This window comes from Prinia subflava, chromosome 8, assembly GCF_021018805.1.
Source record: "Prinia subflava isolate CZ2003 ecotype Zambia chromosome 8, Cam_Psub_1.2, whole genome shotgun sequence".
Classification (NCBI taxonomy): Eukaryota; Metazoa; Chordata; class Aves; order Passeriformes; family Cisticolidae; genus Prinia; species Prinia subflava.
Window position 1 is genome coordinate 29427636 of NC_086254.1, and position 13490 is coordinate 29441125.

The following is a 13490-nucleotide window of genomic DNA, read 5'->3' on the forward strand; positions in this document are numbered from 1 at the left end:
GTTGGACAGTGGCCACCTTGTGTCACCTGTGGGCACCTTGGAGAACCTGAGCCATTTGGACCCTGTCCAGCTCACCCTGGCCACCCCCACGGGATGGTTTTGGGGTGCCACTGCGTCCAGTGCCAGCCCTCCCTATGGTGCAGTGCTGGAGCAGGAGGCAAGTCCGTCCCTGTCCCCTGCCCCTTGTCTGCGTGTCCCCAGCCCACGGGGGACAGGCGAGAGTGGCGTGTCCTTTGAACGGGCTCCAGCAGTGACAGGTGCTGGGAAAGGCGAAGTGGGCCGGCTCCCGCTGCTGTAAAGGATCCTCCTCTGCCCGCACTAATCCGGCTCCGTTACACCCGCGGTAGAAGAGGCTGCTCCCTCCGGCGCTGCCACAGTGCGGATGCTGCCTCCCTGAGCACCCACTGCACCAGGACCCAGGTAAGGGGCCAGGGGTCTCCATGGCTTCTGACTTGGGGCGTGGTTGGGGGGATCCTGTGGATAGCAGAGCCCCCAGCCCTGGGCAGAACACCTCCATCCCCACAGGCTTCCTGTGCTGAGCTGTGGGATATGGGAATGCTCTTCCAGGGACTGCTCTGCTGCACCTCCTGTTCCAGCAAGCAACCTCCCCGTTACTGGGGTGGTCACTGGTGGGGTTATTGTGGAGCTGGGCGGTCCTGGGCTCTGGATGGCTGCACAGGGGGGTGTTTTGAGACGGGGTGAGGAAAGATGACCGGGCACAGGAGGGCAGTGGGGCCCAGGGCAGAGCAGGGATCAGGTGCTGGGCTGGAGCCCAATGCAGCTACAGGGCACCAACAGGTCCCCTTGGCAGAGCTGGTTACCCTGGCAGGGGGACGCTGGTGGCTGCGGGGTGCGGGGCTCTGTGTGGCCCCAGAGCAGACGGGGTTTGCCTGCATGGCTGGACCTCCTGTGAGGTTCAGTGGGAGCAGTGGCGGGGCCGTGCCGGGAATGCTCAAATCTCCTGATCCCCACTGCCAGGCCGGGGCCAGAGCCGCTGTCTCCTACCCTGCCATGGTGGGATGTGGCCTTAAATTGTCACCCTGGCCGCGCCGCTCTGGCTGTTCGCACGTCGCAGGCCCCAGGCAGCCGGTGACAGGTGCCGGGGTCAGGCCATCGATCCGTCACCGCGGGGCAGATATCGGGGCACAATGGGACGCTGCAGGGGCTGGTGGCCACGTGGGGTCCCTGGCTCGTTGCCACCAGCCCGGGAGCCGCCGTCTGGGCGGCGGGGGCACAGTTCCCGGCTGGACGGCAGCAGCTCATCCCCGCAGGAGCAGAGCCACCGCCCGAGTCCCGCTGTCGCTTCTGCAGGGCGCCGGGCCCGGCGAGCCCTCAGCTGCTGCTTTCTCTGCCGCAGGAGCCGCGCCGAGCCCGGAGCGTCCCATGGAGCAGGGCGGAGGGCAGGGGGACACCGGGGGGGCTGCCCCAGCCGAGGGCAGCGCAGCCCCTGCAGCTCCCCAGGCTGCCCAGCCCCAAGCGGGGACAGTGCCAGCCGCCACCGGGGCACAGGACAAAGGCACAGAGGAGCCTGGAGGAGGGAAGACAGAGCCAGAGCAGGAGACAGCTCTGGCTGCTGCAGAGCCCCAGGATGGACGGGAAGCGGTTCCAGGAGAGGAGGCTTCGGCTGTGCAGTGTGATGGAGGACAGGCTGCACCTGATGAAGGGCAGGCAGCATCCACCGGGGAGAAGGGGCCGGCTGCCACCGAGACCCAGGGTGTAGGGGAGGATGAGAAAGATAAGCCTGGGAAGAAGAAAGCTCCAGCTGCAGGAGAGCTCAAAGGAGGAAAGTCTTCAGCTGCTGCAAAGGCGAAGGATGGAGGGAAGGATGAGCCCATGGAGGGGAAGGGCCTGGCTGTAACTGAGGCACAGGATGGAGGAAAGGACAAGCCCAAGAAGGAGGAAGCACCTGGTGGGTCAGGGGCTGAGAGTCATGGAAAAGCAGAGTCCACTGAGGAGAAGGCTTTGGCTGCAGCAAACTCTGAAGGAGGGAAGGCAAAACCTATGGAGGAGACAGCCTTGGCTGCAGCGCAGACTCAGGATGGAGGCAAAGGAGAGCCTGAAAAGGAGAAAATCACAGTGGTTGCAAAACAGGAGGTCCCAGACGCTGCTAAAGCTCTGGATGAAGGGGAGCAAGATGCAAAGGCAGAGCAAGCCCCAGCTGATACCAAGCCTGCAAAGGAGAAAACCACAGCTGCTGCAAAGGAAAAGGCCCTGAATGCTGCAAAGGCTCAGAGTGAGGAGAATAAAGTGGTAAAGGCAGAAAAAGCCCCAGCAGTCAAAAAAGCTGACGGAGGCAAAGAGGAGCCCATGAAAGAGAAGGCTCCAGCTCCAGTGAAGGAGAAAGCCCCAGCTTCAGTGAAGGAGAAAGTCATCATTCCTGCAAAGGAGAAAGCCCTAGATGCAGCTAAGGCTCAGGATAAAGAGAAGGCAGCAGCAAAGGCAGAGAAAACACCAGCTGAAAAAATGGCTCAAGGTGGAGGCAAAAAAGAGCCTGCAAAGGAGAAGTCTCCAGCAGCTGTGAAGGTGCAGGATGGAGGGAAGAAAACTGCAAAGGTTGAAAAATCCACAATTGCACCAAAGGCTGGGGATGAAGGGAAAGACCCTAAAAAGGAGAAGGTCCCAGCTACTGCAAATGCTCCGGACGGAGGGAAGAAAGCTGCAGAGGTGAAGCCTCCCCCACCTGGAGCAGAGGCTGGGGATGGGGCTGCAGAACCCACGGAGGCAGCGGCCATGGCTGTTGTGAAGGCTCAGGGTGAAGGGGAGGAAGTGCCCAAGGGGACCGAGGAACAGCCACCAACGATCCCTGAGCCCCCGCGCCCCACTCTGCTGCAGAGCCTGAGCTGCCCGGCTGCCTGCCACAGGTACCCACACCCTGCTGGGATGGGGGGATCCCCCTTGCTGCTCCAGGGAGCCCTGGGTCTCTGGATGCTGGGCTTGGGAGCTGCTGGCTGGGCTCTGCTCACCTCCAACTCCTGCTTCCAGGGAGGAGCAGCCCTGGGCAGAGATGGAGACAATAGAAGAGGAGACCACGATGGTGGAGCCAAAAGAGGGTCTGACAGAGCCTGGCTCTGGCCCACCAGCCCCGGGGGACCTGCAGCCCCTGGAACCCTGCAGCCCCAGCACCCCTCAGGACAGGACATTGCCCAGTGCCACAGGGCAGCCCCCAGATCCTGCTGGGGTGGCGGAGCAGCCTGGACCTGGGGTGCAACCATCTTTGACAGAAGCAAACCCACCCCTCAGCCCCTACCTCACTCCTGATTTTGGGAAGGAAGACCCTTTTGAGATATTGGGTAAGGCCATGAGGTACCTGCCTTTTCTTTATCCCCCAGACACTCTGTGGAGTGACAGCCTGGGAACCCCATGGCCCTGCCTGCTGCCCACACTGCCCTCAGTGCTGCCAGTTCCTGCCCTTGGCTTGTCACCTGCCTGGTGGCCTCCAAGCTCCCCTTTCACTGTAAACAGGGCTAAATATGTCAAGTCCCTTCCTGCCCTGCTCTGGCTACACTGACTGTGAGGAAGAGGAGCTGGGGAGTGACAGTGACTGGCTGGTGACAGGGGACAGTATGTCCTCATATCCTGCACCACTGTCCTTGTGGGGACAGCAGGGCTTGGGGGCAGTGGATGCTTGTGTGGATCCCTGTAAGGCTGGATCCTGCTCTCCCCTGGGAAAGGGTGGCTCAGGAATGTGTGCATGGCCAGCCCCGTGAATGGGATTGTCCTGGGAGGGTGAGCAGGAGGCGGTGGCATGGAGGGGGGTTGGCCTGGAGAGGGTGACAGACAATGACATGTCGTGCAAAGGGTAAATGTGACATGTGGGTTGGTGGGGGTGGCTGTAATGAGGCAAAGTGGGTGCCATGCATTAGAATGGGTGCCATGGAGCAGGGTGGGTGCCATGGAAGAGAGTGGCATGTGCTGTGGGGCAGGGTTCCATGGAGCAGGGTGGGTGCCATGCAGCAGGGTAGTGCCATGGGTGATAGCAAGGGACCCTTCAGGAGCTGCTGCATCATCCAGTGCAGCCCCAGCCAGGAACTTCTGGCTGACAGCCCAGCACTCAGTACCTGGCCACATCCTGCACCCACAGGCTTGGCTGGGGGTGCTGGCCTGTCTCCACACCAGGGAAGCCCAGGGTACCAGAAGTGGGGTCTCCTGGACAGCAGATTCCCCTCTCACCTCATCTTTGTCTCTGGGCAGATGATGTCCCTCCGCCGCCAGCGCCCTTCGCTCATCGCACCGTCACCCTGCACTCCGCCAGTGTCAGCTCCCAGTTCAGCCTCAACTCCAAGGACATCCTGGGGGGGTAAGGAGGGGCCCCAGTGTTTCTCCTGGCACTGTCCCAAGCCATCCTCCAGGCTCGGGCAGTGGCCTTGAGTTGGTGGGACTCCTCTGGTCGTGATGGGGAGGTTCCTCGGGCAGGATGGGTGCCTTGGGCAGTGCAGAGCAGCACCACGGTGCAGTGTGAGGGTCCCCAGCAGCCTGGGTGGCCGATGGTGTGGGCACTTCTTCCTCTCCCCCTTCCTCCTTCCCTCCACAGGGGCAAGTTTGGTGAAGTTCACACATGCACAGAGAAGGAAACAGGGCTCAAGCTGGCAGCCAAAGTGATCCGGAAGCAGGGAGCAAAGGACAAGGTCTGAGCGACGGCGGGCAGGTGGTGGCAGTGTTACACTCTGTGTGTCCCTGGTGTGGGGACACAGCCTGTCCCGGTGACACAGCCAGGGCTGACACCCCACACTGGGGCTCCTTCTGCAGGAGATGGTGCTGCTGGAGATCGACGTGATGAACCAGCTGAACCACCACAATCTCATCCAGCTCTATGATGCCATCGAAACGCCCCGGGAGATCATCCTCTTCATGGAATTGTGAGTGCCTGTGCCTTCCTTGGGGCTGTCCAGCCCCAAAATGCTACATCCCACCCCGGCTCTGCTCAGCACCTCCACGGTGGAGCTGAGCCAGAGTCCTCAGGAGGGCAAGGAGCTGTACAGGAGGATGGCTCGGGGCAGGGAGTCTCCCCAAAATGACCCCGTGGTCCATCCCCGTGCAGCGTGGAGGGCGGTGAGCTCTTTGAGAGGATCATCGACGATGACTACCACCTGACGGAGGTGGACTGCATGGTGTTCGTCCGGCAGATCTGCGAGGGCATCCGCTTCATGCACCACATGTGCGTCCTCCACCTCGACCTCAAGGTGCGGGGCTGGGGCTGACAATGGCAGGGCCAAAGGTGACAGCAGGACACCGGCTGGCTGCAGGGGCAATGCCTGTCAGCATTGCTCTGCTGTGGGTCAGCTGCAGGACCCACGGCCTGCTGGGTCTGTGCAGTGGGGATGTCCTCTCTGGGTGGTGGGGCAATGGTCACCCTGTCCCCACAGCCTGAGAACATCCTCTGCGTCTCTGCCACCGGGCACATGGTGAAGATCATCGACTTTGGGCTGGCTCGAAGGTGAGGTTTTCTTTCTCAGCTCTGTCCCTCCTCCCTGTTCCCCTTCCACCCTGCATCTCTGTGTGCCTTTGGGTACCAGGAGCCCCAGAACCTGCTCTAGGCCATTGCTTTGGCCACGGCACTCCCTGACTAGCTGGGGAAGGCAGCATCTACTGAGAGAGGGGCAGTGGTTTGGGGGAGCAGCCTCAGTCCCCCTTCTGCTGACTTGCACCCATTCTTGGCTGCAGGTACAATCCCAATGAGAAGCTGAAAGTGAACTTTGGCACTCCTGAATTCCTCTCCCCTGAGGTGGTCAACTACGAGCAGGTCTCCTACTCCACGGACATGTGGAGCATGGGCGTCATCACCTACATGCTGTACGTCAGGGCTGGGTGGGGCTGCCAGTGCCATGCTGGGGAGCTCTGGTGCTGGGGCACAGCTCCCCTGGGTGCAGAGCTGTCCCCAGGCACCTGGCTGCTTGGTGGCAGGTGGGGGGTCCTGAATGGGGAGATGGGGTGTGGGGCTTGGGGGCAGGAAGAGGCTCAGCCCAGCTGGAGGCAGGAGCACAGGACGGTGACAGCACATCCCTGGAACATCCCTGGCCAGACTGGCTCTGTTCCAGGGGGTCTGGGAGGTGCTGAAGCCTGAGAGCAGCTGACTCCTCACCTCCCTGCACCCCCAGGCTCAGCGGCCTCTCCCCCTTCTTGGGTGACGATGACACCGAGACACTCAACAACGTCCTGGCTGCCAACTGGTACTTCGATGAGGAGACCTTTGAGAGTGTCTCCAATGAGGCCAAGGACTTTGTCTCCAACCTCATCATCAAGGATAAGAGGTGTGAAGCTGACAGTGGCCATGGGGTCCTGGGATGGGCATCTGCAGAGCTGGCTCAGCTACCACATGCTGCCTCTTCACCAGGGCCAGCAGCATCCCCTGGGTCCAGCACTGATTTAACCCCATGGGGCTCTGCCCCACTCTGATTGTCCCCAACAGAGCTCTGTATCCCTGCAGGGACACCTGTCCCAAACAGGATGTGCTGGACCCCTCAGAGTCCTGCCCAGCCCCAGCAGTCCCTGGCACATCCTTCCATCTGGTTCTTCCCTGCAGGGTTATGGGGTTTTGGGGCTCTGGAGTGGCTGGAGAAGGGGGTGGTTGGACGTGAGGGGCTTGAGCAGGGTTGACATGGGCTCCTCTTTCTCCCAGTGCCCGGATGAGTGCTGACCAGTGCCTGCAGCATCCCTGGCTCAATAATCTGGCAGAAAAGGCCAAACGCTCCAACCGAAGGCTCAAGTCCCAAGTGCTGCTCAAGAAATACGTCATGAGGCGGCGCTGGAAGGTGCGGGGTGCGGCCAGGGCAGGAGGGTCAGCAGCTTCTGAGGGGGCTGGGAGGGTCTGCCAGACTCTGCCTGTCCTGGTGGATGGCATCTGGAGCATGGAGAATGGCTGTGTCTCTCTGTGCTGCTGGCAGCTGGGGACACAGGGCTGGGGACCTTTGAGCATGGATGCCCCTGAGGTAACATCCCCATCAAGGTCCCTTTGAGGTGGTTATTCCTGAGCTGATCCCAAGAGCAGCCTTTAGGGGCAGGAGTAGTGTCAGGCCCCAGAGCAGGGCCTGGCTCAACCTTTGGTGCCACAGCCCTTGCCAGAGGATGAGAATCTTTCCTCTTCCTTTTCACAGAAAAATTTCATCGGGGTGTGTGCTGCCAACCGCTTCAGGAAGATCACCAGCTCGGGGTCCCTAACAGCGCTGGGCATCTGAGCTGTACTCCCAGGGGAGCCGAGGCCAGAAAGGAACCACTGGAGAGGGACCCCCACCGTTCTGGAGCAGCTCTGTGGAGCGGATCCCACTGCACTCAGGACCGCATCACCGCTGGGGGTGCTCGCAGTGGCCCTGAGGCTCCCGAGGCTCCAGCCCTCCTCACTCTCACCGAGGCAATGCTCCTGTCGGGGTTTCCTCAGACTGCGAGGCTGCTCCGGAGTGGAGGTTTCTGATCTCATCTCTGGCCCTGGCCTGGCTGCGTGATGCCCGACCTGCAGCATCTGTGCTCTGCTCACGCTTCCTTCCCGTGCCCTCGGCGGAGGAAGGCCATTCCGGTGTGATCCCGCTGCCTCAGCCGCCCGGTGCTTGCTGCTTTTGGACTCAAAATGAGCACTCTCTGCCTGTAAATGCCGCAGCCCCGCCTGCCTTCACTGCCGCTGGCCCCTGCACTGCCCGACTTCCCTTCCCAACCCTGTGGCTCGGCGATGGTGCTGGAGGGCACCGCGGACCCTCACCCTGGTGCTTCGGCACCGGAGCCGGGGCTCAGGCACCTCCTCCTGGCCAGCTGGGCATGTGGGAGCGGAGCTGGCTCCGAGCTGCTGCTCGCACAGGAAGGGAGGAAGCAGCACGCACGCTTCCAGCGGCGTCCCCAGCTGGGAGCCAACGAGGAAAGAAGGAGGCTTTGTGTTCCTCCTGCCCTCCCTGCCCTTCGGTTCTGCCAGCGGGGGAAAAACACAACCTCTGCTTCACCCGTCCTCGGCAGCTCGCGATGAGCGAGGCGGGCTAATGCAGAGCAGCTGGCCCGCGCTCCCCGCTCCGGCCGGCACCGCTCACCCGACCACCAACACAGCGGAACTGCCCCGCCCCGCCCGGGGGCTCCGCGGGACCTGCTGGGACTGAGGAGAGGGATGCTGCTCCAGCTCCCCTGCCTTGTCCCAATCCCCGTCCTCTCTGCTTGCACCCCTTGGGCCTCCGCGGTGCTGCCAGAGGATGGGCATCCCCTGGGATGTGCAGCATCCAGCCTTGCCCACTGCAGGAAGGGATGGGGGATTGGCAAGAAGTCCCCCAGCTTTGGCTTTTGCCACGGCTGAGCCCCTCAAGCCAAGGCTGTGTGTTTGCTCTGGAGCTGCCTCTGCCCTCTGTGCCTGCTGGAAAAACACTGGGAAGAGACACAGGGAGACATTGCCCCTCACCCCCACACTGGCTGCAGCAGGGGAAGGGGCTTCAGGCTTGTGCCCACTGGGCAGGAGGCATGACTGCTGGGACCCTGCCTCATAATGGAGCCCTCCAAAGCACTCGCTTTCTTGTAAATAAATGTACAGGTCTGCCCACAGCCCACACCTGCCACTCCGGGGGCTGGGGAGGCCCTACTCCCACCTGTGGGGCCTGACAGGGGTAAGTGAGATGAGGATGGGAAGCAGAATCTCATCTCCGTGGTAGAGGGAATGGGTCCAGGCTGTGCTGTGGACAGGGACCACCTGGTACGTCCTGGGCAGGGCTGCGCAGGCACAGAGCCAAGGGTTTCTGGTCTACACACCCAACAGCTCTGAGCACCCCAGGGCGTGGGGGAAGGGAGAGTGACTGGATGGGTGGATGGATCAGTCAGACGTGTCCTCACATCTTCAGCGTCTGCCCATATCGGGTGGGATGCCCAGGCAGGGGCTGGTGGCTACTGGTGCCCCTTTTCCCAGGGGAGCTATGGCTGGCCCTGACGTGGTTAAGGCTGTCAGAGCCCGGACTCCAGCTCTCGCCGCAGGCGTCCCTCCCAGCCGCTTCCTGCCGGCAGCCTTTGACCGGTTCCTGTCGGTGACCACCCCACAGGCCTGGACGCCAGCGCAGCCCCATCTGGTTTGAGTTACGCTCCACGGCGGTGACGTCTCCTTCCTGTCTGGCCCCAGGAGCTGCTCATCCCGGCCCTGGCCCCGGACGGCCACAGGGGCTGCAGGGTCCTGCTGTGGGGTGGCCTTGGGGCATCCACATGGGCCATCAGCCCTGGACATTCCTGGCACCCTGAGCTGCTGCAGGGGATCAGTTCCTGAGCACAGCCCAGTGTGTGCACGTCTGTGGCATAGGGAAGCACAGACACCAGCACATCCCAGGGTGGGGGACCCCTACCCCACAGCCCAGCTTGGTTTCTCCAGTCCCCTCCTTCCTACCCCGGGACCCTAGAGAGGCACACACTGGGGCTGGATGAGTGGGGCCACAGGGCTGACACCCATGGAAGTAGCCCTGATCCCATCCTATGTTCCCACCTGACAGGGCTCATGAGCCCCTGAAGCTGTTTGGAACAGACTGGTCCCACTGGCAATAACAGCCAGGTCCTTCCCTGACTTGTGGGGTCCTCATCACCCCACAGATGCACGGTGCAGTCTGGCTGTGCACACGTGTGTCCTCAGCACCCATCCCCAGCGCCTGCAGCCGCACACATTCCCCATGCACCCTGCTCCCGTGGCACCCGCTCTGCCTGCAGGAGCAGGGATCCCCGCAGGCAGGGCAGGGAGGGAAAGGCAGCGGGCAGACCTCCGGCACCGGCACCTGGCAGCACCGCCGGCAGCGGCAGCAGGTTCGCCCCGTGACCGGGAGCTGCAAGCCCTGGCCACGGCACGGCCCAGGATGGGAACGGGCGAGTGGGCGGGGGATCGGGCCACCCACAGCGAGCAGGAGGGAGCCAGGGAGGAGGCAGAGCTGGGAGAACAGCGGGTCCATGACCGGCAGTCGGGGTGAGGGCGGGAAAGCGAGAGTGCATTGCTGTGATCTGCACTGCCGGGCAGTGCAGGCTGTGCAGGACAGGAATGCCCATCCCTAGCGGCTGCTGCAGTTTTGGGGGGACAGTGGGATGCGCCACACTGCTCCCAGCACAGGGACCCCATCCCGGGCACAGCATGGGTCCGGGGCCGTGTGTTCCCAGCCGGGGCGGGCGATGGGCCCGGCCACGCTGCGTGGGAACCAGACGGCCCCCGGGCACGGCTGCGGCGCTCGCTTCCTCCCGCGCCCCCGGGGACCGTGCGAAGGAGGGGGCTGAGGTCAGCCGCGCTCGCCGCCGGCCGCTCCGGAGACGCCAGCATGATGTAGGCGCTCAAATATTGTTTTCCACTGGGTAAGGGAAAAAAAAGGGAGAAAAGAGAGGCCCAGGGCTGAGTGGCAGTCCCCAATGATGAAGGGCGGCCCCCCCTGCCCTGCCCTGGGCTGGGACACAGCCATGGCCCAGCAGCAGCCGTCTGGGGGCTGATAACAGAGCGGACGCGGCTCCCGGCCCCTGAGTGACAGCAGCGTTCCTCCGTGCCAGCACCGCCCCCGCAGAGACCCCCGAGACTGGCCAAAATGGAGTCCCCCTGGCCTTGGGGAGCTGGGGGAACTTTGGTACAAATTTGATCTCCACATCAGCATGGAGAGCCTCTGCCAGCCCTGTGTCTATCCTGGGGCAGGCTGTGCCATGGAGTGTGGGTGTTGCTGCTCCTGGGGTTGGCAGGATGGGGGGCGCAAGAAGAGCCCCTCACTTTGCCAGCATCACTCTGGCTCCACTCCAGTGCTCAGAGGTGCTGACTCGGGTCCCAGCGCTGTGTGGGAAGGTGCTGGTGGCCAGGTCCCATCCTGGGGCTGTGTGGGGACCCTGCCCACTCCAGTGTCCCCCAGCCTGGCCAGCTGGGGCATATCCCTGTGCCCAGCCCAGTGTCAACAGCGGTGACTCAGCTGGTGCCTCACTGGCAGCCACCCTGCATGATTCAGGTCGGAGGAATCCACTCTCCTGGCTGTTCCCATCAGAACTGCAGCCCCTGGCACAGCCCATCTTTGGGGCTGCCCTGGTCTCGGAGCCTGCAGGGACTAGTTGGAATCCCAGCCAGGCACTGACACAGCCACAAGCAAGGACAGAGAGGAGGGAGCCCTGTTCCCCCCTCACAGCAGAGCCTCCACACTGTGCCACAACCCCTGGTGCCTCCCTGCAGTCTGTCTGGGGCAGCACAGGTCCATTTGCAGGGCCACACACTGAGGCTGGTGCCACTTGTGCCACGTGTGACATCCTATGCAAAACCAGGAACTTGGAGGGGTCCCAGGCACAGGGAGGTGACAGTGGGGCTCCAGGGGGGGATAACTGCTGCTGCAGCACATCCCCCTGACCCCCAGGGACAAAGTTCCCTTGCACTACGATGGGATGGTGCTTCAGGGGCTCCTGGCCCCACATTGTGGCAGGACCTTACCCCCAGCATCTCCCTGGGACACAGGACCAGTGCTCTGACCCAGGCCATGTCCCGTCCCCACATGGGACACTCACCATCACCATCCACTCAGTGATCACTGGTGGAGGATGGAGGCTGTGCCAGGTGGCCTTGGGCATGTGTGTCCCTCAGCCAGCACCTGAGCTGGGGCTGAGGGTCCCCAGCTTGCCCCTGCCCACGGCCCACCTCGAATGGGGCACAGAGACCACAGAGGCAGCGTTGGGGAATGTGCTTTATTAGGTGCTGGGTTGTCCCAGGGTGGGGAGTCCCTCACTCGAAGAAGAACATGCCGGGTGTCCGGTAGAGGCAGGGGGGCAGCCCCAGGGGGTAGCCATTGCCCCCCTGCAGGGGGATCGTGGTCCCCGGCCCCCATGGCTCCTTCTGCTCACCTGCCCGTGGCCCCATGGCCCCGAAGGGTGGCTGGCGGGGGGCACTGGAGGCCGGGGGGGCTGTGGCCAGGAGATGCTCCAGCGCTGTGCTGCAGGGCCGCTCCTTCATGCAGAAGCTCAGTGCCTGCACCCGGCACTGGTAGCTGCTGCCCAGCGCCTCGGGGCCTGGCCGGCTGAAGGAGCCGAACACAGGCAGGTGGGGCTGCGTGTAGCCCTCTCCCTCCAAGAAGCAGGATGGGGGGGGCTTGCCTGTGCCGAGGAGGTTGCCAGGGAATGCAGGTGGCACCTGCCCGAAAGGCTGACACGGCCCCAAACCAGAGGCAGCCAGCTCCTTGCCCTCCAGCTGCTCTGGGGGAGTGTCTGGGGTGGCCGGCGAGTCCTGCGGGGTGTCCCTGTGCTGGCTGGGCAGCAGGGCAGGCAGCAGGGCAGGGTGCTGGTGCTGGGCCGGGCGCTCGCCGGGCAGTGGGTACTGACCTGGCCGGGGCAGCTGCAGCGCCGCCGGGAGGCCCCCGAAGACAGTCTCCTTGGGCAGGCGGCTCTCGGGGGCCGCGAAGAACGGCCCCTTGGGCTGTGCCACATCCTGCAGGTACACGCAGGGCTGCCTGGCCTTGGGCGGCTGACGCCGGGCACAGGGCTCAGCGCACCCTGGCACCCCGGCACCCTCAGGCAGAGCGGCAGGGCTCGGCAGGCGTCCCGTGGCTGAGGTGTAGCCCCCCTCCGCCTTCCCCTTCTCCGGCAGCGGGGCGGCGGGCAGCCCTCGCGCTTGCTGTCTGGGGGTCTTCCCGCGCCCCTCATCTCCCTCAGCGCCCGGTGTGTCCCGGAGGCCCTTCTTCCTGGTGAAGCGCCGGCGGCGCCGCAAGAAACTGCCGTTCTCAAACATGTTGTAGCAGTCGGGGTCGAGGGTCCAGTAGTTGCCCTTTCCCGGCTTCTTGTCATCACGGGGCACCTTGACGAAGCACTCGTTGAGGGAGAGGTTGTGGCGGATGCTGTTCTGCCAGCCCTGCTTGTTCTCGCGGTAGAAGGTGAAGCGGCCCATGATGTAGCGGTAGATGCCGCTGAGGGTGATGCGCTGCTCGGGCGCGCTCTGGATGGCCATGGTGATGAGGGCGATGTAGCTGTAGGGTGGCTTGGTGGCCTCAGCGCTGGGGAAGGCGCCGCCGGCCGGCTCAGGGGCCGGTGGGCTGCGCAGCGCCGCGTCGCCGACGGGGAGGTCGGGCTGCATCCTCCCGGCCGGCCCCCGCCGTCCCAGCCCTGCCGCTGATCCCGCTCTGCCGCGCGGCCCCGTTAAAACCCGCCGGGCGGAGGGGGCGGCGGGCCCCTCCTCTGAGGGGCCGCCCAGGGCGGAGCGGGACTCTGCCGTCCAGCTCTGGTCCCTGCGGACGGACGGACGGATGCGCCGCCAAGGCCTGCGGCCGGCAGCCAGTGACCCCGGGGTTGGCACGGCCGCAGCCTCCCCAGGGCAGAGGCGGGCACAGCCCCCGGCTCCCCCAGCCCCTTTTCCCACGGAAGCTTCCCACGATCTGGTTCTCATCCTGCCGTGCTCACGGTGACAGCCGGGCTCCGGCCGGGCCTGGAGTGAGGCTGAGTGAGGGATGTTGGCAGGACTGAGGGTGCTGCCTGCCCTCAGATGCCTGTCTGCCCCCTGCCCACCCCAGTGCCTCAGCCCCTGCCCCCAGCCTGGGTTTGTGCTGGATCCTGTGCCAGGTCTCTCTGTT

At 63.9% G+C, this 13490-nt stretch overlaps 2 protein-coding genes across 2 annotated transcripts; one reads left to right on the top strand and one right to left on the bottom strand.

Annotated features, from left to right (window-relative positions):
- The first annotated feature begins 656 nt into the window (after positions 1-656).
- MYLK2 (myosin light chain kinase 2) lies at positions 657-8493 on the top strand. The gene is made up of 11 exons (XM_063402229.1): positions 657-2861; positions 2983-3290; positions 4192-4297; positions 4532-4625; positions 4747-4856; positions 5039-5180; positions 5364-5434; positions 5662-5790; positions 6096-6248; positions 6617-6749; positions 7092-8493. Exons 1-11 carry the CDS (start codon positions 709-711, stop codon positions 7170-7172), a joined length of 3480 nt encoding a protein of 1159 aa, XP_063258299.1. The 5' UTR covers positions 657-708; the 3' UTR covers positions 7173-8493.
- A 3118-nt stretch (positions 8494-11611) lies between these two features.
- FOXS1 (forkhead box S1) lies at positions 11612-13364 on the bottom strand. Its single transcript, XM_063402230.1, has one exon. It carries the CDS (start codon positions 13304-13306, stop codon positions 11657-11659), a length of 1650 nt encoding a protein of 549 aa, XP_063258300.1. The 5' UTR covers positions 13307-13364; the 3' UTR covers positions 11612-11656.
- Positions 13365-13490: the final 126 nt, after the last annotated feature.

Coding starts and splice junctions, on each gene's coding strand:
- MYLK2 (XM_063402229.1), top strand. CDS start 709: ATGACCGGGCACAGGAGGGCAGTGGGGCCCAGGGCAGAGCAGGGATCA. Junction 4,298..4,531: donor TCCAAGGACATCCTGGGGGG/GTAAGGAGGGGC, acceptor TTCCCTCCACAG/GGGCAAGTTTGGTGAAGTTC. Junction 6,750..7,091: donor TCATGAGGCGGCGCTGGAAG/GTGCGGGGTGCG, acceptor TCCTTTTCACAG/AAAAATTTCATCGGGGTGTG.
- FOXS1 (XM_063402230.1), bottom strand. CDS start 13,306: ATGAGAACCAGATCGTGGGAAGCTTCCGTGGGAAAAGGGGCTGGGGGA.